This window comes from Pongo abelii, chromosome 12 (assembly GCF_028885655.2).
Source record: "Pongo abelii isolate AG06213 chromosome 12, NHGRI_mPonAbe1-v2.0_pri, whole genome shotgun sequence".
Lineage (NCBI taxonomy): Eukaryota > Metazoa > Chordata > Mammalia > Primates > Hominidae > Pongo > Pongo abelii.
In genome coordinates this window covers 107,288,839-107,315,314 of record NC_071997.2, presented here as the reverse complement: position 1 = coordinate 107,315,314, position 26,476 = coordinate 107,288,839, and the positions used below count along the sequence as shown (strand labels likewise).

Below are 26,476 nucleotides of genomic sequence, written 5' to 3'. Positions count from 1 at the left end.
TAGGGAATGTTATAAAAGGATGTTTGGGGAGATCTTCATAAATAGAAGATTTGACCTAGTCCAGGAGATCAGAAAAGTCCTCCCTCAGAAAGTGACATCAAAGTTGAAACTTGGGTGACAAACAGGGTTGGCTAGGTGAAGATGTTGGATGAAGAGGGTTCTGGGCAGAGGGAAGGGTATGTGCAAAAGTGCAGGTGAGAGAATTTATAGCATACTCCAGGTACTGAAGAGTCCCAGCTTGAAGAGTAGGGGAGAGCATTGGAAAACGAGGCTGGGGAGACAGGCTGGGCACCATGAAGGGTTGCCCAAGCCTATTCATTCATTCATTCATTTACTTATTTGAGATGGAGTTTCACTCTTGTCACACAGGCTGGAGTGCAGTGATGTGATCTCGGCTCACTGCAACCTCCGCCTCCTGGGTTCAAGTGATTCTCGTGCCTCAGCATCCTGAGGAGCTGGGACCACAGGCACGCACCACCACACCCAGCTAATTTTTCCTATTTTTAGTACAGATGGGCTTTCATCATGTTGGCCAGGCTGGTCTCAAACTCCTGACCTCAAGTGATCTGTCCGCCTGGCCTCCCAAAGTGCTGGGATTACAGGTGTGAGCCACTGTGCCCGGTCCCAAGCCATGTTAAAGAACTGGTGTTTCTCTAAGGCACAGTGAGATGCTCCTGAGTTTTAAGCAGGGGACTGTCATGATTAGACAGTGCTTTGGAGAAATGACTACCTGCAGTGTAAAAAGCAGACCAGAGTGAGGCAAAAGAGAAGGCAAGAAACTCAGTGAGGAGGCCGTGCAGTAATAGAGGTGAGAGGGGATTCTGGGTGGCCTGGACTAGAGCACAGAAAGAAGCTCTATTTGTATACATTTGCATAAAAATTGAGTACATTTGTCAAAATTCATCAAATTGTACACTTAATTAATGATTTTTTTTTCTTTTTTTTGGAAACAGAGTTTTGCTCTTGTTGCCTAGGCTGGAGTGCAATGGCATGATCTCGGCTCACTGCAACCTCCACCTCCTGGGTTCAAGCGATTCTCCTCCCTCAGTCTGCAGAGTAGCTGGGATTACAGGCGCCCGCCACCACACCCAGCTAATTTTTTGTATTTTTACTAGAGATGGGGGTTTCATCATGTTGGCCAGGTTGGTCTCGAACTCCTGACCTCAGGTGATCCACCTGCCTCGGCCTCCTGAAGTGCTGGGATTACAAGTGTAAGCCACTGCGCCTGGCCGATGAATTTCATTGTATATAAATTGTAACTCAATAAAGCTGAAAAAATAGTGACTTAGTGACTGGCTGGCTGGAGTGAAAGAGGAAGAGAGAGAGAGGATGGAGTAAAAAAGATTCCCAGGTTTCTGGCTTCAGCAAGAAGTGGTTGGTGCTGCCACTTACTGAGCTGAAGCTGTGGAGGAGGAAGAAGGGTGAAAACAGGTGAAAAAGGGTGATGAGGGGCGAAAAGAGAGGAGAAAGTCTAGGTTTAGATATATTGGCTTTAAAATGTCTGTGAAACATCTTAGTGGAAATGCCAGGTGGGCAGTGAGATAAACGGTTCTGGAACTCAGAGGATTGATTTGGGTAGAAGGTTAGATGTAGGATCACTAAAATGGGAATGTAGGCCCAAGGCAGGGTCCTGACGAGCATCAGCATATAAGAAATGAGTGCGGCTAGAGGAATTTGTCATAGAGGCCGAGGAAGGAAACCAAGGATGGAAGGAGCCAAAAATTAGCCACACACCGAAATGTGGGTCACTTCAGTCACTTTCAATTCAGTCATTTTCAATCTGAAATTCAATCTATCTTGGCACTTCAGAAGGCCAAGGTGGGAGGTCACTTGAGGACAGGAGTTTGAGACCAGCCTGGGCAACACGGCGAGACCCTGTCTCTGTAAAAAAATGAAAAATTCAGCCTGGTGTGGTAGCAACATGCCTATGGTCCTAGCTACCTGGTAGGCTGAGAAGTGCCTGAGCCCAAGAGTCTGAGGCTGCAGTGAGCCGTGACTGCATCTCTGAACTCCAGCCTGGGCAGCAGAGCAAGATCCTGTCTCTTAAAAATAAAAATAAATCAATCTAGCTGTTGTTTCCCTCTATCATCCACTAAAATTTAAGGCTAGGCGAAGAAAAGACCACTGTCACCTTTCACATAGCCTGGCCTCCACAACTTCAAACAGACCAGATTGCCCCAAGAAAGATCCCACATGGAAGCTCTATGAGAAATGCTGAGTGAGAAGCTCAGAAAAGCATTTCTGTGTCCTCTACAATAAATGCACAAGGCCAGCTGATTCTAACAGTAAATTATAAGATAATTCTCTGACTCTGGAAAGTCCTGAAGTTTGAAGAAATATCAGTATTTCTGTCACGGTGGGAGAAATCTGTAGGAACCACCAAAGCAGGAGGAAGACATACAAAAAAATATTCCAGCGAAAACCCGAACACCCAGAATAATCAGTGACTTTAGTAAGGAAACCCTAGGTAAGTGGATGCAGGCTAGGGATTAGCACTGAAAGTAGCACATTTCAGAGTAGATTTTTACACAAGACAACTTTTTTTTTTTTTTTTTTTGAGACAGAGTTTTGCTCTGTTGTGCTCAGGCTGGAGTGCAGTGGTGTGTTCTCAGCTCACTGCAACCTCCACCTCCCAGGTTCAGGCAATTCTCCTGCCTCGGTCTCCCAAGTAGCTGGGATTACAGGCACCCACCACCACACCCGGCTAATTTTTTGTACTTTTAGTAGAGATGGGGTTTCACCATTTTGGGCAGGCTGGTCTTGAACTCCTGACCTCAGGTGATCCACCCACCTTGGCCTCCCAAAGTGCTGGGATTACAGGTGTGAGCCACTGCACCCGGCCTCAAGACAACAACTTTGGATCACAGTATGTAAAGCTGTGTCCTGTTATAGCAATGTAAACACATACCTGCTGTTATATCAGTATAACAGTATTCTAAATGCCTGAGACTCTCAGATCCATGGGGCAAGCAATGTTACTCTTCTCTAACGTGATCCTTCAGCACACCATAAATAATTCTCAGCAAATTAAGTTCCTTTTCTCCTCTGTCACTAAAAAAAAATACACAATGTCAAGGCACTAGTGTGGAAGAGATGGATTTATAGAATGTAAGGACACTCCCCATCTGGATTATCTCTCCTCAAAGGACTTTAGCCACAAAGGGCAAGGAAGTACAACATCCTTCCAGCAGCTCACTGTCTCATAGGTTGTGGCTTGACGCAATCAACTCTGTTTAGGGGAAAGAAAATAGTGTGTGCCTTCACTGTATTACAGCTAATGAGAAAAAATAGTGCTGTCCCATGAGGGCCTGTGAGAGAGACAAACAAGCCCAATGACATGCCAGGCTCTATAGGTTCTCCGGCACAGCCAGGTTATGGACAGAATGACGGAGCTGGAGTGACATGGGGCTCTCTAAGAACTGTTCACCACCACTCACCTTTCCTGGGCATATCTACCCAGCGGGGTCTCATCTTGATGAAGTAGTGGTGGTGATGCTATCTAAATTTGTCAAATGATCTCTTTCCCAACACGAAGTGCATGAAAAATCTTTTTTTTTTTTTTTTTTTTTTCCGAGACGGAGTCTCACTCACTCTGTTGCTCAGGCTGGAGTGCAGTGGCCCAATCTCAGCTCACTGAAACCTCCATCTCCCAGGTTCAAGCAATTCTCCTGCCTTAGCCTCCTGAGTAGCTGGGATTACAGGTGTGCACCACAAAGCCCGGCTAATTTTTGTATTTTTAGTTGAGACAGGGTTTCGCCATGTTGGCCAGGTTGGTCTCAAACTTCTGGCCTCAAGCAATCCAGATCCACCTGCCTCGACCTCCCAAAGTGCTGAGATTACAGGTGTGAGCCACTGCACCCGGCCTGCATCAAAAATCTTTACCAAATAAATATCATATTGAACAAGAAAACATATCTAGTCCTTCTACTTTCTTCCCTCCCCACCCCCCCATTTATGTTTTCTCCTGAGTAAATAAGCTCAATGAGGTTACGCTATCAATCAATGCTTGGGTTTAATGTACATAAAATTCTAGTAATCGGTTAACCTTCCTACTAGTTAGTCATGTGAAACGTAATGTAATATTATATTTACACATAATATGTATAAAATAGAGGAATAATACCTTTCTTTTTAATTTCCCTGCTCTGAATGGAATAAGCAGGCAGTACTATGTGATTTATTTGAAATAACTGAAAAAGAAAATCCCTTTCCTAGCAGAGGAAGTACTAATTAAGAGGGAAGCAGCAGCAAGAAGATCTTGAGAGATGGAATTTGTTTTTGGCTCAAGCCTGGGGAGTCTACACCCTCAAATAGCTTGTAGTCTAGAAAGGCATCGAACAAACAGCTACTACGATACTATGATATGTACCAGACGCTGCGGCTCACAGAAGATCACATAATATAGTTTTAGGGTGTTAGGGAAGGCTTCTTGGAGGAGTCAAAGCTAAGATGAGAAGGAAGAATTAGATGACAAAGAAGAGAGAAGAAAGGTGAAAAGGATGGGGAGGTCCTTCGGGGAGAAGTGGCATATGCAGCCACCTGCCTGGGGCACTGTGAGTGGTCCAAGTGCTTCTGAGTATGGATGCTGAGAAGAGAGAGTGGGATGAGGTAGGGCTGGAAGGGCTGGCAAGGGTCAGCTCAGAAACAAGGGCCTTGTAAGCCACACTGAAGAATGGGGGCTTTAGCTTGTAGAACTGTGTGGCCATCAGCTACCTATGGCGATTTAAATTCCAATTCACTCCAATTAAATAAAATGAGGCCGGGCACAGTGGCTCATGCCTGTAATCCCAGCATTTTTGGAGGCCGAGGTAGGTATATCACCTGAGGTCAGGAGTTCAAGACCACCCTGGCCAACATGGTAAAACCCCATCTCTACTAAAAATAGAAAAATTAGCCGGGTGTGGTGGCACACGCCTGTAGTCACAGCCACTCATGAGGATGAGGCAGAAGAATTGCTTGAACCCAGGAAGCAGAGGTTGCAGTGAGCCGAGATTGTGCCACTGCACCCTAGTGCCTGGGTGACAAGAGTGAAACTCCATCTCTAAATAAATAAATAATTAATTAAAAATTCATTTTCTCTGTCACATCGCAAGTACTCAACAGGCACATGTGGCTAGTTGGCTCCCATACTGGTTAGCACAGAACACTTCCATGCTACTAGACGGTGCTACAGCAAAGAAGATCCACTGGAAAGTTTTAATTGGAAGAATAACATAATCAGATTTGCATTTCAGAAAAATCCCTGCAGTTGCAAAGAAAAGACTAAATTGGGGGTAAAGTGGGGAGTAGACTGGAGATTCCCCAATAAGATCCATGAAAAAAGTTGAGAACTGTACCACAGCACTGATTTGCTTTAAGTGTTTGCTTTACTAGCTGAAGTGAGCTGAAATATTTTACTAGTCTGATATTAAGAGGAGTGAAAAAAATCTCTGGTTAAACATAGTAGGTCTAGGCTGGACCAGCACGGGAATTTCAGCATTTGGAAATGTTTGTTCTATGTGCCAGGCTATGGCCCATCACCATCACTTGACCAAGCAACTACAGTGAATCAGCTTCTTAGGAGTTAAGGTCAAAAGGTATTTCAGTGAAAAGCCCCAAAGCATGTGTGTGTAAAAATGTGTTTTTAAAAAGCATGTGTGTGTTCATGTGTGTATCAGAAAGAGAGAGAGACAGAGACATTATATAGTGAGAGAGGAAGAGAGTATGTGTGGGGGCTGCTAGAGAGAAAAGGGGTGTGCACACATGTATGCATGTCAGGTTCCAGTGGTCATTTGTTGGCTGTATTTGTATCCCCTTTGCTGGTATGAGATTCGCTGGAAGAATCTGGATGACAAAAACGATGGTCTGGTTCCCAACCTTCTTCTTCTGGCACAAATCTTCCTCCGGTGTTTTGACCAAAGGGACCTTAACTCAAGCCAGGGAGAAATCTGAAAACGATTGGCACTTTTCCTCACCCCACCCACATCCAGAATTTACAAAGCTTGTCTTCACTCCCAGCATCCCACAAGCATCTCAATCTGAACACGACAACATTGCACTCGAGATCTTTTTCCCCAAACTTGCTCCTGCCAATGGTCTATGATGGATGTGATGCTTGGTCACACTCAGGACCTCAAGCCTCAGTCCAATGCGAAGAAGAAACAAACTATTAGTTACTATGCTTCTGTCAGCTTCTATTTTTCAAACTAAGGTATTTAAGTATGGACTTGGAAATACTCAAACTTTGTTTGTACTAATCTGAGTTAGAACTGGTGAAAGGCTTACCTTAAATGCTTGAGTGGAAATGGAATCTAATCCCAACCCAGAAGCAGCTGAAAACTGGCGATCTGCCCAGGCTGTCAGACAGGCTCTGGACACCTGCCAACACCAAGGACCCTGCAGTTCTCTAAGATTATGTGTTAATTTTCAATTACTCTGCTTTTCTGTCTTTAAAAAAAAAAACGCTGGAGAAAAAACTATTCTTGTGTTGACTTGGTGAAATTCTCACAAAGACTTCATACATGCTAGTTATTTCCTGAAACCATCATTAATTCTTGCTTTTCAAACAAACTCTATTTTTCTCCTTTCACAGGTAGGAAGAGAATCTGTGCACTGAGTCCACATATGGATAGTTTCTGACTTGATCACTTTTGTTTTATTCCTTTTCTTAGTTTCTCCCAACATCTCTGTTGTCCTTGGTCTTAAAAAAACAAAACAGTGATTTTTGTCATTCTGCTATATTCTATAGATAATAAGATAAACTCTTTACCTTGTCACCCAGTCAGAAAACCATTTTAATACAGGCACACATTGTTTTATCGTTCTTCACAGATACTGCGCTTTTTACAAATTGAAGGTTTGTGGCAACCCTGAGTTGAGCAAGGCCACTGGTGTCATTTTTTCCAACAGCATGTGCTCACTTGGTGTCTCTGTGCCACATTTTGGTAATTCTGGCAATGCTTCAAACTTCTCCATTATTATCATCATATCTGTTATGGTGATCTGTGATCAGTCATCTTTGGTGTTACTATTGTAATTGTTTTGGAGTGCCACAAACCATGCCTACATAAGATAGCCAACTTAATCAATCAATATGTGTTCTGACTGTTTCACTGACCATCTCTCTCTCTTTCTTCTTAGGCCTCCCTATTCCCTAAGACATAACAATATTGAAATTAGGCCAGTTCATAACCCTACTATGATGTCTAAGTGTTCAAGTGAAAGGAAGAGTTGCCATGTCTCTCATTTTAAATCAAAAGCTAGAAATGATTAAGCTTAGAGAGGAAAGCATGTCGAAAGCCAACACAGGCTGACAGCGAGGCCTCTTGTGCCAAACAGTCAAGCTATGAATGCAAAGGAAAGCTCTTGAAGGAAATTAAAAGTGGTACTCCACTGTACACAGAAATGATAAGAAAGCAAAACAGCCTCATTGCTGATGTAGTTTTAGTGGTCTGGATAGAAGATCAAATCAGCCACAACATTCTCTTAAGCCAAAGTCTCATCCAGGAAGGCCCTAACTCTCTTTAATTCTATGAAGGCTGAGAGAGGTGAGCAAGTTGCAGAAGAAGAGCTGGAAGCTAACAGAGGTTGCTTCATGAGGTTTAAGGAAAGAACCATCTCCATAACATGCAGGTGCAAGGTGAAGCGGCAAGTGCTGATGGAGAAGCTGCAGCAAGTTGTCCAGAAGATCTAGCTCAGATCACTGATGAAAGCAGCTACACAAAAACTGCAGATTTTTGATGAGATGAAACTGGCTTCTATCGGAAGAAGATGCCATCTAGGGCTTTCATAGCTAGAGAGAAGAAGTCAATGCCTGGCTTTAAAGCTTCAAAAGGACAGGCTGACTCTCTTGCTGGGGCTAATGCAGCTGGTGACTTTAACTTGAAGCCAATGCTCATTTACCATTCTGAAAATTTTAGGGCCTTTCAGAATTATGCTAAATTTACCTTGCCTGTACTCCATAAAAGGAAGAATAAAGCCCGGATGACAGCACATCTGTTTACAGCATGGTTTACTGAATATTTTAAGCCTACTGTTGAGACCTACTGTTCAGAAAAAAAGACTGCTTTCAAAACAGTACTGCTCATTCATTGACAATGCATGTGGTTCCTAAGAGCTCTGAAGAAGATGTACAAGGAGATGAATGTTGCTTTTACACCTGCTAACACAACATCCATCCTGCAGCCCCTGGATCAAGAAGTAATTTTTTTTTTTTTTTTTTTTTTGAGAAGTAGTTTCACTCTTGTCACCTAGGCTGGAGTGCAATGGCACAATCTCGGCTCACTGCAACCTCCACCTCCTGGGTTCAAGTAATTCTCCTGCCTCAGCCTCCCAAAGTGGCTGGGATTACAGGCATGTGCCACCATGCCAAGCTAATTTTTGTAGTTTTAGTAGAGACAGGGTTTCACCATGTTGGCCAGGCTGGTCTGAAACTCCTGACCTCAGGTGATCCACCTGCCTCAGCCTCCCAAAGTGCTGGGGTTATAGGCCACCACACCCAGCCAAGAAGTAATTTTGACTTTCAAGTCTTATTATGTAAGAAATATATTTTGTCTTAAGACTATAGCTGCCATAGATAGAGTGGTTCCTCTGATGGAATCTGGGTAAAGTAAATTGAAAACCTCTGTAATGGATTCACCATTCTAGATGCTATTAAAAACATTTGTGATTCATGGGAGGAGGTTAAAACAAACATTAGTAGGAGTTTGGAAGAAGCTGATTCCAACCCTCATGGAATTCTAGGGGTTCAAGACTTCAGTAGAGGAAGTAACTGAAGATGTGGTAGAAAAAAACAAGATAACTAGAATTAGGTGTGAAGCCTGAAGATGTGACTGAATTGCCGCAATCTCATAATAAAACTTGAAAAGGTAAGGAGCTGCTTCTTATGGATAAGCAAAGAAAGGGGTTTCTTGAGATGGAATCTACTGGTTAAGATGCTGTGAAGATCACTGAAATGACAAGGATTTAGAATATTATACAAACTTAGTTGACAAAGCAGTGGCAGGGTGTGACAGAACTGACTACAATTTTGAAAGAAGCTCTACTGTGGGTAAAATGCTATCAAACAGCATCACATGCTACAGAGAAATCTTCCACAAATGGGAGAGTCCATTAAGGGGGCAAACTTCATTATTGTCTTGTTTTAAGAATTTGCTACAGCTATCCCAATCTTCAGCAACCACCATCCTGCTTAGTCAGCAGCCATCAGCATTGAGGCAAGACTCTCTACCAGCAAAAAGATTACAACTTGCTGAAGGCTCAGATGATCATTAGCATTTTTTAGCAATTAAATATTTTTAAAATTAAGGTACATACTTTTAAAATATATACTGCTATTGCACACTTATGAGGCTATAGTATAGTGTAAGCAAAACTTTTATATGTACTGGGAAATTCAAAAGTTTGTATAAGTTACTTGATTGCAATATTCACTTTATTGTGGTGGTCTGGGACCAAACCTGCTGTGTCTCTGAGGTACGTGTGTACTATTAACTATTAACTCATCTCTTAATTTGGCCATGTTTTTACAGTTCAGAAATAATATTTATGCTGTGGCATCTTCTGATCTTCAAAAACTACTTTTTTTTATGAAGTATAAATTAAAGTAAATATGCTATGATAAAATCTTGCCCTTACCTAAAAGTGCTAGCAATTAGGACTACTCAGAATTATAGGCTCTAATATTTACCAGTTCCCCATCCAAAGATGGTATTATGTCCCAAGTCAATACATCATCAACAACTGAACAAAACAGAATAGAAAGAATTATTTCTATTTTTGAGAGAATATTATTTGTTGAGAGAAATAAAAGTGAAGTGTCAGGGAAAAAACACCTCTTCTAAAACACATCTATGCAAAGGGAGGTGTGATATAATACATAAAATAGTTTTTTTTGGAAGCTACCCAAAAGAGAAGCCCGTAGCTGTAATTCCTGAGTACCTCTACCTTTTCCAGGGACTATGTGCCAATCATTCTGAATCTGTGTTTCCAGAGCGTTCTAATTCCTAGGGTTGGCTTTCTTCTGGGCTTGTCTTACTGTCAGCCTATGTTTTAGTTTTTCTCTGTTAAGTTCATTACCACTCATCCATTTGCTTGGCTGCTACCAAAATTTTGTTGCTATTGTTTCTCTTCTTTTTCTTTGTTCTTGTGAGTTTTTACTTTAAAAAAAAGAAAGAAACCTCTTGGCTGTCATTTTAGTAGTGTTTCAGGACGAAACAGGCAAATGTGACTTAATATGCCATGCTATCTGTTACTTTCCTTTTCCCTAAGTCTTTAAATTGCAATTATCCTATTTGGAGATCTTTACTTTTGTACACTGTGTGTGTGAGTGTTTAAAATGCATCATTTGGTTCATCGTTTAATGGGTTAATGAATCACAAAAGGAGATACCTAGGCCTGGTCCAGATGACTGGGTATAAATTGGATACCCTGGACCTCGTCCCTTTCACAGGAGGTGGCTAAGACTCCTGGGAAAAGTGTGAGAGCATCGGCAGTTGTACATGGATGGCTGCCTTATGTGAAGAAAGAAAATTCTGGACGTGGAAATGTGTATGGGAACGCTTGTGTGTGTGCATGTGTGCACACAGCTACGTGCTAGGTAGGAAAACCATGGTCTGCTAACAATCTCTGTTATTTTTCTTTCCCAGGATCTGTCTCTCTTCTTCTTCTTCTTTTTTTTTAGAGACAGGGTCTCGCTATGTTGCTGAGGCTGGAGCGCAGTGGCTATTCACGGCATGATCATAGCTCACTGCAGCCTCAAATTCCTAGGGTCAAGCGATCCTCCTACCTCAGCCTTCTCTCTCTCTTCTTTTCTTGGCAGTATACTCTTCTTTGGGGGAAATGCTTCTCCCTCTGCTCTGATGCCATAGGTCTAATGGGCATGGCCCCTCACATACACACAAGGATGGACAGTAATGCAATCCAGGACACAAGAATCCTTCCTTGCGTTTTTCTAATCCAAAGGAGGAAAAGCACAACCCCTGGAGAGGCAAGGCTGTAGGGAGGTGTGTGTCTGGAACCATCGGCAGCTTGGGAGCAGCTGTTCTGCAGTGGCAGGGAGCAAAGATGGCACACGGAGAGAGGCAGCTCGGAGAAGGAGGGCCGCCTGGGGGCATTCCAGCTGCTTTCATGATCTGTGTACTCTTCTGCCCTTCCCTTTCTGCTTTTTGCCTTTGCTTTGTGGGTTTTGCCTTTTAAGGTTCAATTTTAATACTTGAAACTAAAGGAGATACAATATTAATATACCAACTGAACGCACAAAGCACAAAGTTGCATATTGAAGGCTTTTGTTACTTCCATAGTTCTATGAAATTCCCACAGAATTGTTAAGCTTTAAGTATCCATAAACACAGCTAAAGCTCTAGAAGACATTTAAAAATAAAAAAAATTAGCATCATTTTCCATATTTGTCTGAATATAAGTTGACTTAAAATAATAGAACAGTACACAGCATAAGAACACAATTCACATTCTGAACCTTGGGGAAAAAGAGGTCTAGATGCAGGCCTCCTAGGAAATTGGATAGCGGAGGGGTATTTTAAGCCTATGTTTTAAAGCTTTGAAAAGTTTTTTCTTGTTTGCTTTTAAATGTACTATGTGGATGCTTTTAAAAGAAAGTAAATTTCAAGAAAGTATTTACCCTAAGGCAAAGACAAAATTTTTTTTCAGTTATAAGATATCAATTTAGGGATATTAAAAGATTATTAGGGAGGGAAAATCCCTACAGTAGAACCTCTCAGGAACATAATTTATGGTATCTCACATGACAGTCATCATCTCTGCCATTTATAAGGTCTTCTGTGAAAAGTAAAGCTTATATTCAGATCATCTTTTATTTGGACTAACAGCATTACTTTTGGCCACTGTGATTATCACTATTTTTATATGCACTGCCTATTAAAAAGGTAGGAACTAGAGCACTTAAAATTTTTCCTGCATTTTTATCACTGTGCATGTTGTTGTCTCATTCAGTGACTGACATCTTAGGATGAGTTCTAAAAGAAACCTCTTATTCTGAAGAGTAGCTGCTCTATCTCCGTGAGCATTCCTGTCTGGGCAGAGTAAGGCTCTATGGCTGGCAAGACGTACTGGGCTCCTGGCTTCCATTAGACTCTGACCACACAGGTCTGTCCACATTCAGAGGAGGGAAGAAAAGCTGAGGAGTCCTTAAGGAAGCAAGTAGAATACTACCTGGAAATTTATACTATTTGATTACTGGGGCCATGAAAAGCCATGTCTATGAATTAGGTAATTAGTATCCACATGGTATATCACAATTTCATACTGAATATAAATGGAATCCCCTAAAATCCTGGGGGCTGTAATGGTAGGGTAGGAGTATTTTGTTCCTATGGAGCCTCTACTCAAGTAATTGTGCTTCTTAATCAATCGGAGCTCAGCCTTCTTCTCTGGTCTGCCCTATGGCTGCCTTTGGTCTGCTGGTCAGCCCTTGGAAAGTTTACGATAACCACCTCTAGGGCGGGCTAATTCCACCAGAAAGAGTGGCTAAACACTGACTTTAAGATGAAACCTTAATCCAGGCTATAGATTATCTGAAGCAGCTTTCAAAAATGACAGGTATCATTTTGTGACTGGCAATCACAGCCGGCTACTTACAATAAAGCCTGAGGGTGTAACACAGCAAGCCTGAGGGGTAGTTCTCTACAGAGGTGGCTATGATTATTACTGCTCCCTTCTTTTAGTTTCCTCAAGCAATAAAACATTGTCCAGAAAGCCATGCTCCTTCTAATAGCCTCTAGCAGCCACATTCAGCTGTGGTCACCCTCATGTACTCGGGTGACTTAGCGTGACAGAACTAGTAAATGATGAAAAGAATTCAGATGGGAAATGCTACTGAATGAGATGGTATTCTTATAATTAACAGGAAAACCATGACCTGAATTCTTTGAATAGGCCACCTTATCTGCCTGGTTTTGAAATGGAAACATCTTTGATCTGGAGTCTGGGTTTGAATGCTATGGGTGTTTAACATAAAAAACTGAAGTCCAAGGATAGCAAGGGTTATCGTAATATCTAGGTAGGTAGGACAGGCTTAATTGCTTTGTATTTGTCCATAAAAATTCCTTTTCTGCTTGAGAGGGCATTGCTGGTAAATCATTCGGTCTCTTCCTCACTTATTCTCACATTCCAGTTTACTTCCTAAGTCATAAAAATAATACATTAAATCCTCACATAAACCCCAAAAGGTAGATATTATTTTTGTCCCCATTTTAGAGATAAAAAATTGAAAACAAGGCCAGGTACGGTAGCTTGTGCCCATAATCCAGCACTTTGGGAGTCTGAGGCAGTTGGATCACTTGAGATCAGGAGTTTGAGACCAGCCTGGCCAACATAGTGAAACCCCATCTCTACTGAAAAAAAAAACAAAAAACAAAAATTAGCTTGGTACGGTGGCAGGTGCCTGTAATTCCAGCTACTCGGGAGGCTGAGGCAGGAGAATCGCTTGAACCTGGGAGGTGGAGGTTGCAGTGAGCTTAGATTGGGCCACTGCACTCCAGCCTCGGCGACAGAGAGAGACCGTGTCTCCAAATAAAAAAAAAAAAATGAAGACAAGAACATTTCAACGTAAGCAAAGAGCCAGATTCCAACTCAGAAAGAGTGTGGCTCAAGAGTCCATGCTCTGGTGCCCTATACCACTCAGCTCTGCCCAGAAGCAGTGGCCTGACTCCCTCGCTGCTGGAAAGTGCCCTAGCAAGGCTAAAGGCAGGTACTCTTACCTGGTCAGGTCCTGAGTCTCCATGTGGGTAATGTGTTATCAGGCCACTCTGATTTATTAAGTCCCTAACTTCTCTCTTCAGGGTAGTCCTACACTTTACTCATTAGCTTCCTTGTCAGGCTATTGCCCAAACTTGCTTGATGATAAGAATCAGCTGGAATAAAAATGTAGCTTCTCAAGATCCTATCTTTAGAAATTCCAATTCACTGGGTCTGATGTTGTCCCAGAAATCTGTTTTCAACAAGTGACCCAGGTGATTCTTCTCATCAGTCAGGTTTGATAAACACTGCCCTAGGAGCTGTAGCCAATGGGAACAAACATCATTGTCTTAAGCACTATGTATTATATAGTCAAAATTTCTATAGCATTTCTATAGCTGAATTAATCCAAAGCAATCGGTACATATGGCACAAAATGGTTTTTTTTTCCAGGAAGGACTAGGGGGTGGGCTGGAATGTCTTTGTGGTTTTCTTGTTTCCAAGTGATGACTGTTAGAAAGAATTCTTTAATGGCCGTGCCCTTGAGGGAGTTTTTGCATCGCTCTGGTCATGGAACAGCTTATACCAAATAGAAAGCCATTTTATATAGTTCTTTTAAGTCCTGCCTGAGAGAATTTTTGGAGAAGAGCATATTAAATAAAGAGGAGAAAGAAGTACACAGTTCTCATTACTTCAAGGCCCCTAAAGCAAACTCCTTGCATAACCAAAAGAGAGAGACTCAGGCTTTTCAACTTAAATGTTTATAAATCATATACAGAATGATTCAGGAGAAAATTTTATAAGGGATTAATTCAATTTACACAGTCTAATCAAAGAGCAAAAATGATCTTTGACAAAGAATTCAAAGGCAAAACTGTTGAAACTCACGACTATCAAAATATTGTTTAAGGTTAAAAAAACGGATCTGAAACATGCCTAATCTGCTCTGACACTGTCACCACTGCTTGTCACAAATGAAGTTTCCACCTGAGGCACCGCTGAAAGCCAAACTTCAGTTGCTATATTTGTGAGTTAGTGGGGGAAAAAAGGAAAATAAAAAGTAGAAATTAAGACTAAAAGATGGTCAAAGGAAGAGAAAGCAAACCAGTCCTTTCTGCCCTGTGGAACAACCTGCTTTTCAGGCCTCATTTCTGGCAGGGGCATCGCAAATCAGTAGCAGAGGCCAACACCCAAGTCGAAGGCACAAGACATACGTACCTCTTGGTGGGAGTGGGCACTCCAGAGGACATGTGGCTAACCACGGTGTCATTCATATTAGTCAGAGGGCGAGGAGGACTGAAAGAAAAGACATTTACCTTATATTAATAATGACCAACTAGGGGAAACAAGGGAAATGACGATAAGCATGATAAGAGCAAAGGGACCAATCATCATTCGTGGTAAGCACAGCAGGACCCATGAGGAGGAGGGGACCCATGGGGGGGGGGGACCCATGGGGAGGGGGGAACCCATGGGGAGGGGGGGATCCATGGAGGGGGACCCATGGGGATGGGGGGACCCATGGGGAGTGGGGTAGAAATCGATACTTCAAGCCTAAGTAAATTCAGCAAGAGGTTCTCCCTCACAAAGCCACAGGGCCACTGAGCTGTGCGTACCAGAGAAGCAACTGATTATAAGCACACTACTAAAGGACGTAACTTCGGTGGCTTTTGCTTTGTAGTTTTAGTACATAAGAATTTAAATTCTGCCCCTTAGTGAATTTCTCTACATTTTAGGTACAAGATTACTAGGTGTCTGGCATTCATTGTATATTACAAAGGTCACAACATCGAGGTGCATGCTGTTCCTGAGATTTGGTTAGAGCTCATTGGTTTCCCTCAGACTTAGTTTGTAAACCTTTAACCAGAACAGACTGTTAAATACCACGTTCAAAAATAAGACTCTGGAACAAACTTTGATTAATTCTCTACTAGAATCTGAACAACAAATCCAAATTTTACACCTATACCCTAATTAGAATGTTGTCTTTTATAACCCCTAATCCAAATTTAAACTTGAAGGTTAGCATTTTTGGTAACTTGTCTTTAGCTGCAGGTTTTCTGGACTCCAGTCCATTTCTCCTTCTTTTGAAAGTCCTGAAGGAATGAATTCAAGCTTCTCAAAAAGGTGCCAGGTATCTTGCCTTCCAGCCATTCTTCAACCCCTCTCCCTCCCTACCAGGTTCAGCTACAAAAGGGTTCTGTCTTGCATCTGGAACCACATGACCATTGCTAAATACTTAAACTGGAAAATTTGTCACTTCCTCTTTTAAACTGGAAGAAGTACAGTCATGTGCCACACAATGATGTTTGGTCAATGACAAACCACATACATTATAACAGATTATAATACTGTATTTTTACTTTACCTTTTCTATGTTTAGATACATAAATACCCTTGTGTAACAGTTGCCTCCAGTATTTAGTACAGTCCCATGTTGTACAGGTTTGTAGCCTAGGAGGCTACATACATACATAGAGTGTACTTACACATACCTGGATGGTTTTGCCTGCTGCAAACCTAGGCTACACCATACAGCCTAGGCTACACCATACGGCCTAGGCTACACCATATGGCTTAGGTATGAAGCAGGTGAAACCACCTAGGTTTGTGTAAGTATACTCTCTGATGTTAACACAACACAAAATTGTCTAACAAAGCATTTCTCAGAATGCATCCCCCATTGTTAAGTTATGTATGATTATACTTCTCAGATTTGTCTATCAAAAGCATAAAACTGAAGCTGAAAGTCCTTCTCTCATATTTAGGTGCTTGGGAACTAACTACCTTCTGGTTTCTCCTTCCATTTAAGGACAGAGTTAATTATGTAAAATGTTTTTGGAGAGGTTATACTTAGCAATACTTGGTGAATATTAAGGGATCACAGGCTTTATTGTTTTGCAGGTTTCATAGTACACTCAAATAAAAGCTCAAGGGGAAATATTTCAGGGAGGGCCAAGGAACCCAGACGTTAAAGAAGGATCTCTTCCTCTCTCCATCTATCTATGCACTTTTTTTTCTTCTTAAACCAACTGCATTTCTGTATAGGGATTTTTTAAAATGATGTTTCCATTTAATGGAGAGTATCCAAGAGGGAAAGTAATTTGCAGGGAACTGATTTTGGTCTCTTGATTTTTAAACCATAGTACTATGCTTATTGTTCTACATTCCTCCCTTCGTGTGACATGTCTCTAAGTAAGACATTCAGAATTGAAATACGCCTCTCTAGGCTAGAAGTCAATTTCAAGTTATTTATCTGACTACCTGTCTTCAGACAGATATCCAATTATGTCCCAAACTTTCAAGACTATTAATGCTAGTGGCTGTGCTGAGTTATAGTCAATTAATCAGTTGTTTTAGGTTGACTAATGATGGAAGTGAACACAGAGATTAGCTTACATTTAGTCCTAAATTTATATTTTTGCCTCTGGTTCTTTTATATCAATTGTCCAAATGAAACAAGGAGACAATCCCTATGAAAGAACCAAATCCAGCACAACAGCTTTCTGGTCCTGGAAATAGAATGGGCTTTTCTTTAATGTATTATTATTAGCAATCTATTTCCAAAAGAAGATAAAGACATTTTCACATTGCTTTCAGAACTAATACAGTTACCTGCTATATATATTTTTTTAATTTTTAATAAATAATAGAGACAAGGTCTCACCATGTTGCCCAGGCTGGTCTTGAACTCCTGAGTTCAGGTATCCTCCCACCTCAACCTCCCAAAGTGCTAGGATTACAGGTGTGAGCCACCATTCCCAGCCACCTGCTATATTTCAATATTAAAGATATCACTGCATTCTATTTCCTTTTTGGTATTCTCAGAGGAAAAATGAGAAAAATTCTAATTCCTAGAACATAAATCCATGCAATAAAATTTCATGATTTGTAACAATTTGGTCTGATACCACAAACATCTTTATAATCATCAATATCTCTTGGTATATATCATGTTCAACCATTATAGCACAAATATCAAAGCTTCTCTAATATTCAAAACCAGACAGTAATGGTTATATTATAAACTATAAACTAATCGTAACTGACCCCCAAATGTCATAGCCTTTCTGAACTCCTAACATGCTTTGTTAGAAAGACAGGTATATGTCTGCAGTTTAAAATGTAAGAAGCACTTGCAAACTTAAAGGAGGTCTTTACTACCGAACCTCCACTAGAGCCACAATTCACCATGAAAGCCAACAGCTCAGATGCATTCTTAGAAGGTGTAACATGGCCTGGGGAACACAGTCAGACTCTGTCTCCACAAAAATTAAAAAAATAAAATTAGCCTGCTGGCCAGGCACAGTGGCTCATGCCTGTAATCCCAGCACTTTGGGAAGCTGAGGCGGGCGGATCACAAGGTCAGGAGTTCAAGACCAGCCTGGCCAAGATGTTGAAACCCCGTCTCTATTAAAAATGTAAAAATTAGCTGGGTGTGGTGGCAGGTGCCTGTAATCCCAGCTACTTGGGAGGTTGAGGAAGGAGAATCGCTTGAACCCAGGAGGCGGAGGTTGCAGTGAGCCGAGATTGCGCCACTGACTCTAGCCTGGGTGACAGAGCAAGACTCCATCTCAAAATAAAATAAAATAAAATAAAATAATAAAAAAGATTAGCCTGCTGGCTGGGCGCAGTGGCTCACATCTGTAAAACTAGCACTTTGGGAGGCCACGGCAGGCGGATGGCTTGAGCCCGGGAGTTCGAGACCAGCCTGGGCAACATAGCGAAACCCTGTCTCTACAAAAAAATAGAAAAATTAGCTGGATGTGGTGGTGCACACTTGCAGTCCCAGCTACTCAGAAGGCTGAGGTGGGAGGATCACCTGAGCCCAGGGAGGTTGAGGTTTCGGTGAAACTGACATTGTGCCACTGCACTTCAGGCTGGCTGACAGAGTGAGATCCTGTCTCAAAAAAATAAAAAATAAAAATCAGTCTGGCATGGTGGCACGTGCTGTAGTCCTAGCTACTCAGGAGGCAGAGGTGGGAGGATCATTTGAGCCTGGGAGGTTAAGGCTGCAGTGAGCTGTCATTGCACCACTGCACTCCAGCTTGGGTGACAGAGCAAGACCTTGTCTCAAAAAAAAAAAAGTAACACACTAAAAATGACTTCTGGCTCAAACAAACATACAAAACCTTCATGGTTCTTGTAAGACATAACTGAAAAGAGTATTTCCAGGTGTAAAGCAGACATTAATGCTACAAATTATAGAAACTTAAAAAAACAGAATTGGCACATTAGATTGGTTTTGTTGATCTTTAACATTTAAAACCAGTTGAATACCCTGAGCACCAGATGTTCTGTATTTTCCTTTGATACAGCTCTCAGCAAGGTATAGGCACTATTGAGTTTCATGATACCAAAATGGCCACCATCTATTGCTTAGTCCAGAAATTTGGGAGGTTCCTTCTTTGTTAATAAGATACACCATTTTTTTGATGGGATAGAATACGATGATGATATAGGTAGAAAGTATCTGGTAGTCAGTAGAGGTGGTTTTTAAAAGACGTGGCAAGAATTTGGTACTTCTTAATTAAAGGGAAAGCATCACTGTTACTGGGTACCTACTGATAAAAGATTACCTTTATTTCAATGACCTAACTGTATATAGATGGAGACAAATATGCAAGCAAATCATCACAATGCCATGTAATGAGTGCAGCAATGAAGTATGGTCGGTCCTCCATGTCTGTGGGTTCAACCAACTGCAGATGGAAACTATTCAGAGAAAAAGTTCCACAAAGTTCCAAAAAGTAAAACTTGAATTCACCATGTGCTGAGTAATACACTGAATCCTTGCAAAGGACGTGATGTGTAGGCATTGTGTTAGGTATTACAAGTACTCTAGAGATGACTTAAAGTATACGGGAGGATGTGCATAGGTTATATGCAAATACTATTCCATTTTATTTCAGGGACTTGAGCATCCTTGGGTTTCCGTATCTGTGGGGGCTCCTGGAACCAACCTCCATGGATACTGAGGGACGACTGACAGACCAAGTGCTGAGAGTCACAGATGAAGATCAGGTACTTCTGCCTGGAGGAACAAGGGGCAAGAATCGTCACAGAAGGCCTCAGAGAGGAGGCACCATTGAGAAGAGTTTTCCAGATACAGAAAAAGAATTAAGAGAACCCTAGATAGAAACAGTATGTAAAATGGCATAGAAATCCAAAAATACATGAGAAACTGGGTCTAACTTATTTGTTTGACCAAAGGCATCTGAAAGGGAGTAGCTGGAAATGCATGTGGAAAGGTAGAGGAGAGGGAGGATGTGAAAGGAGCTTGTCCTATCACAAGGTGAGAGATCTGAACTTTATATTGCAGGAAGCAGGGGAAGCACTGAATGTAAGACAAAAACCGATGTGACCATCACGTCATTTTAAAAGCTCACTCCAGAATCTTGCAGATGCCGGTCTTTTATCAAAAGTGTGCATGGGAATCACCTGAAAAGCTTTCTGTAAGATAAGATACCCAAGCCCTACCCTCAGTTCAGTGACTCTGAACTTCTAGGGGTGAGGGGAATCTTTCCCCCATATAATATATAAACATATCATGTAGGATATATTTGGAAGCAGGGGAATGGAAGCTGGGAGGTCAGGTAAGAGGTTATGGCAGTTGCCCAGATCAGTGACTATGAAGATGGACAGCGGTAGTGAAGATAGGGGTGACAGAAAAGGAAAGCTATTGTGAAGACAAAACCAGTAAGAGAGGGTGACTGATAAAGTACACAGGGTTAGGAAATAAAGAATAAGAGATTTTTACCTTGGCTACTGGGTGGTAAAATATCCAAACTAGAAAACACAGAGTAGGAAACAAGATCTGAGGTTGGAAAGGAGGAGGGATGGGTAGACAGAATGAGCAGGAAGATAAGAGTAAATAGGATTTCAATTTTGAAATTGTTGGGTTTGAAGTACCATTGATAATAAGTACAGGTAAGTGGATGTCTAGAAAGCAGTTGAAAATAGGAGAATAGAACTCAGATGAAATGTCAAGTTTGAAAATTCATGAGTGTCATTAAACAGTACTTGTTCATTTCAGTATTCTGAACACTAAAAACGTGCATTTGCTTATTTATTTATTGTTTTGAGATGGAGTCTCTCACTCTGTTGCCCAGGCTGAAGTGCAATTGCGCAATCTCAGCTCACTGTAACCTCCACCTCCCAGGTTCAAGCGATTCCCCCCTCTCACCCTCCCGAGTAGCTGAGATTACAGGCATCCACCATCATGCCCGGCTAATTTTTGTATTTTTTGTAGAGACAGGGTTTCACCATGTTGGCCAGGCTGGTCTTGAACTCCTGACCTCAGGTGATCCATCTGCCACGGCCTCCCAAAGTGCTGGGGTTACAGGCATGAGCCACCAAGTCTGGCCAAAAACGTACATTTATATTTATTGTTTTTAGGCAGGATAGGAGAGGTTTGGGGACCTATGCAGTAAGAGAGTGGCTTAGATAACAGGAACAGAGGTTCTGGTTATTGGGGAGACACACCTCCTATTACAAAGCACAAATTGAGCTTACTGGTAGAAATAATTTTCATGCAGTTCCCTTGTGGCCAGACCACTCCAATTCATTCTGGTGATGCTCTGAAATACAGACTAACTAAAAATTAAAATTCCTACAAAATCTCTCTTAAGGATTTTAAAATCATCTGTAGGAATAGATAAATAACTTGTACCTTTAAAAATGTTTCAGGACAGATTATATACAACTGTATATTTCTTTCATTTATCAGATATTTGCCTATAATGTGACAGGCACTGTGCTAGCTTCTGGGAATAAAAAAAAGATGAAAACTGAAGTCTCACAAAGAAGAAAAATTTAGAAAAAATAATTATAATATAATGTAGCAAACACTTAATAGAAGTAAGAAAAACTGCTATATGCATGGGAAAATACTGAGATTATCTCATCCCATAAAGAAAAACATATTTCTAGGGTGTTAAAGAGTTAAATATAAGCCAGGCATGATGGAACACACCTACAGTCCCAGTTATGCAGGAGGCTGAGGTGGGAGGATCATTCAAGCCCAGTATTTTGAGGCCAGCCTGGGTAACACAGCAAGACTCCGTCTCTTAAAGAAAAAAGAAGAGTTAAATATAAATGTTTATATAAATAAAGAGAAAAGATATAGGTCTATGAATAGAGAGGATTTTCTTAGCTCAAAAGCAATGGAAAAATTAGAAAAACACCAGTTAATTTGAATTGTTAAAACCATTAAAAAAGAACTAAAAAAAATTTGGGGAACTACCTGAACAAATGTGACACAGCAAAAATTAAATGCCTTAATACATAAAGGATTCACACAAACTTACAAGAAAACTACAGGGATTCCAATTAGATAAATGGGTAAAGTAAAAATATGTGTTTAAAAAGAAGAAATACAAATGACTCAAAAGAAATTTAATTAAAAATTACAGGCTATGCACAGTGACTCATGCCTGTAATCCCAGCACTCTGGGAAGCCAAGGCAGGAGGATCGCTTGAGCCCAGGAGTTCAAGACCAGCCTGAGCAACATGGCAAGACCCCATCTCTACAAAAAATTAAAAAATTAGCTAGGTGTAGTGGCATATGCCTATGGTCTCAGCTACTCAGGAGGCTGAGGTGAGAGGACTGCTTGAGCCTAGGAGTTAAAGGTTGTAGTCAGCCATGATCAAACCACTGCACTTCAGCCTGGGTGACAGAGTGAGATCCTGTCTTGGTGGGGGGTGGCGGGGGTGGCGGGGGGGGCGGAAATTATAGACCACTTTCTCTGGGAAAAATAATGATCTTTTTAAAAAGGCAATCCTTAAGAGTGGAGAGGGTTTTCTGACATAGGTCCTTAATTTACTACTAGTCAAGAGTGAAAGTAAAAAGTTAAGCCAAATTTCTAGAAAGTGATTTGGCAATATGTCCATCAAAGATCTTAGAGAACATTCAAACACTTTGGCTCAGTAGTTCTCCTTCTAGGAATCAATTCCAAAGACTAATTAGAAATGCACAGAGAGATTTATATTAACAAATATTCAGGAAGTGTTATTTATGGTAGGATAATTTTGAAATTATCCTAAGTGTTCAAATATAAGGAAAGGAAAAGTAAACCATGGTATATCCATAATTATAGGATATTATGCTGTCATTAAATAATAATGCTTATGAAGACTTTTTGATTACTTGGAAAAATGCTCAGCATATAGAAGATAACAAAGAAGGGCAAGATGATGATGATAGCTAACAATTACTGAATGTTTGATATCTATCAGACATTTTAGAGCTTTAAATACATTATTTATGCTATCTTCACAACAATCATATACAATTATTTATACATACACACAGCACACTCAACTACATAATAAGCATAAAATGAAACATCTGGAGGCAATATGGTCAAATGTTAAGATAAGTGGAATTATGGGCAGTTTTTCCTGCTTGTTTATACTTTCCAACACTTCTTCAACCTTTTCGGTTTAATTTTTCCTGATTCTAAGAGAAAAAGATGCTTAACATAAAAAAAAAAGTCAAATTTCTAAAGTGAGCCTATATTATTTTTGTTATTAAGAAAGCAAACTGAGAAGGAAAGTGTTATATGAGCACACACACACACACACACACACACACACACACACACACACACACACACACAGGGAGAGAGAGAGGGAGGAAGAGGGAGGGGGAGGGAACGAGGGGGAGAAACTATGGTGTAGAAGTTTGAGACTTTTAGTAGAAAACCTGTAAAATGGTTTGAGTAGATCCGAAGTTCCACAACTTCCCAGCATCATTACCACCACCACTCCTCAAAAATGAGAGTAAAGAAAACATCTTAGACCAGTCTAGATGATCACCTCTACTACATTGTAAGAAATCTGTGATATTTTTAATATTGTATTTCAAGTATCTGGCATAGTATCAGGCACAGAGTAGGTACTCCGTAAATATTTGTTGCCCATGAGTCAGCACCATGTTGCGGAATATAACAGGAATGGTGAGTGGGTAAGAAGTAATCTATTATATTTAGGTATGGTGAGACTATTCTCCAAAAATGGGATGACATTATTTGCTGTTATATTTGGTGGATGTATTTGTAGCGTCTGCAGCAATAGCAGACTCTTTTTCCCCTTCACTGGGAACAGTGGTATATTCTTTTCTACTTAACTCTATTAACGTCTACTGCTTGGTCTGTTATTTTTTTTTCTTCTACCATCTATGACTTAGGAATAGAATCAGCAGAGTGGAGAGTGTCTTCACTAATAATAGCAATATTTATTGAGTGCTTACTATACGGCAGACTAAGTTTGAACATTTTCCATGGATTCACTCATTTAACCTTACACCAAGCCAATGAAGTAGATACCATTATCTTTATTTTACAGATGGAAAAGAAAACCAAAACTGAGGCATGGAGAAAAGTAATGTTTTTGAGGCTACAGAGCCAAATCGTGGGAGCAAGAGGATTTGAACCGAGGCAGTGTGGCTCTGAGTGCGTGTGCTCAGTCATTCGAGTGTACTGTCTACTATCGTTCACGACTGCACTTTCAGGAAAACACTTAAGGATATTTACTCTATAAAAAAAAAGCCAACAGCATGACATTAGATCATAGTTCCTGTTGTTTCTATAGGAAGATAAGACAGTAATAGTTGCAAAGTATAGTTTTTGAGTGATTTACCCTTTCCCATCATATTATTAGAACTCCGTGTCCTAAATGGCTCTCTGAACATAAACCATCTGGCTTGAGAGCTTAACAGGATTAACTTTAAAATCTAATCTTCATTTCAAAGATCTTCTAGGTTCCTAATCTCAGCCTAGCAAAATACATACATTTAATGAGCAAATTATCTATTATATAAACCAGACTGTTAACTAAAAAAAGTTTAACAATGGGCTTAAAATCAACATTGAGTGTTATGACTCATTTTGGCTTTCTGAATTGACTTAGATCCAGGGGTAAACAATGTCTGGATAGGAGTCTCTAACCAAGGATGTGAAAGTACAGTACTGATGTTGTGTAGACAAAATTTCTACTTAAAATTGCAAAGTTTTAAAGATGAAGGAGTAGGCTGGGTGCAGTGGCTCACATCTGTAATCCCAGCACTTTGGGAGGCCGAGTCAGGAGGATTGCTTGCATCCAGGAATTTGAGACCAGCCTGACTCCATCACTACTAAAATCAAACATTAGCTGGTTTTGGTGGTGCACACCTGTAGTCCCAGGTACTCAGGAGGCTGCTCAGGGGAGGACTGCTTGAGCCTGGGAGATTGAGGCTGCAGTGAGCCGAGATCACATCACTGCACTCCAGAGTGGGTGACAGAGTGAGACCCTGTCTCAAAAAAAAAAAAAAACCAAAAAAGGAGGAAATGAACAAAGTCAGCTGAAGCCTGGAGGACCAGTGAGATTTGGGGTACCTGTCAGAGCTGTCCCTTTTCCCCAGGCCCTTTGACAGAGCTTCTTCTGTAGGAAGTCATGCAGACAGCCATGTACTTACCCCTGCCCTTCACTTTTAAATTTATTGGTGCATTAGCTCTTTCCACAGAACATTTCTTTTAGCTGTGGAGGTTAAGATCAGTGTCCTGCAATTCTCTTTTACATAGACAGCTGTCTGCTAGCCATGCATCTGGGGATCTTTAGCAGATTTTTTGGGGGTCTGTTTATTACTACTGGTGTGAAAGAGGGAAAGAGTTTATTATGCCCTAATGCTTTCATTTGCTTGACTTCTTTTTTTGTATTCCCCATAATAATGCTTTACAAAGGAGGTAACCATTTTAAATACATTTAATCTCTTATTAATATTTTGTAGCCAGCGATTTTGCCCTCAATCCCAGATACCTATGTTACTTCTGAGATTATCTTCCCCTACTCACTTGAATTAGACCTTTTTCTTCTTTTAGATGATGCAGCAGATTTCACCATACTTTAAAACAAATGCAAAACTCACCCTATAGACTACCTCATTCTTTTCTCTATCAAACCACTTCACTCTCCTATCTCTCCCCAGCAAGTTGTTCTTCTTTTGCTTCTTCGAAGCCCCTGCTTTCACCTCTTCTCCCACCTACTTATCCTGGAATGTCCTTCATAGATTGGCCAAAGTTACACAATTTCTCACTTCTCTTAGCAGAAAAACAGCTCCTGAAATTTCAGTAGCTCTAGAAAACCTTTCTAGTTAGAAGCTCCATTTAAATAAACATGGGCCATAGTATGCAAACAAACAAAAATCCACGGCCTATTCATGCCTAGCACTGTTAAGGGTTTCGGGACAAAACAAAACAAGTTGAAGACTGTCCCTGCCCACAAGAAGTTTATAATCGGTCCTCATAATCATTAGTCATAGCAACAACAGATACTTAAGCTTTAGCTTAACACATTACAATATTTAGATCAAATCCTATATGACGATAATTTATAACCAAATACATGTAAGACTATTTGTAACAAAGACTACAACTTAATTATTTCATTTGATATAAACAAAAACCAGTACAACAAAATAATATGAAAAAATCCTATGAAGTTAACAGTTACAGGATTAGTTGTGTATTTTGCATACATTTCTTTACTTTTGCAGCATTGGGGAGATTTGTGGGGGAAGACAGTGCCTAAGCATTTGCTGAGTGTGAAATGCATCAGCACTGAGCCAGGCCCCTCAGAAACATTACATGAATTCTCACTACCACTCATGGTGGTATTTCTGTTTTGCAAATAAAGAAATAAAAGTCAAGGAAGATAATGGGTTCAAGGTGACATGGTACAATCAGTATTGGACACTACTTTTATCTGCTTCTAAAGACACTGAATATATCAAATCCACAAATACTCT

The 26,476-nt window shown here is 40.7% G+C and overlaps 1 protein-coding gene across 32 annotated transcripts in view; it reads right to left on the bottom strand.

Annotated features, from left to right (window-relative positions):
* The window catches only part of DTNB (dystrobrevin beta), a 298,344-nt gene that overhangs the window by 93,719 nt on the left and 178,149 nt on the right, over positions 1-26,476 (bottom strand). For 31 of the 32 annotated variants that reach the window (XR_010136317.1, XR_010136318.1, XR_008522471.1 and 28 more), the window contains one exon: positions 14,911-14,988. Coding sequence is in view for 27 of the 32 variants with exons in the window: in XM_024242395.2 (XP_024098163.1) it covers positions 14,911-14,988 (78 nt within the window). In the remaining 5 variants the exon portion in view is untranslated. Of the gene's footprint in view, positions 1-2,908; positions 3,052-14,910; positions 14,989-26,476 lie in introns of all 32 variants that reach the window. The other variant, XR_010136319.1, reaches the window with a different exon arrangement.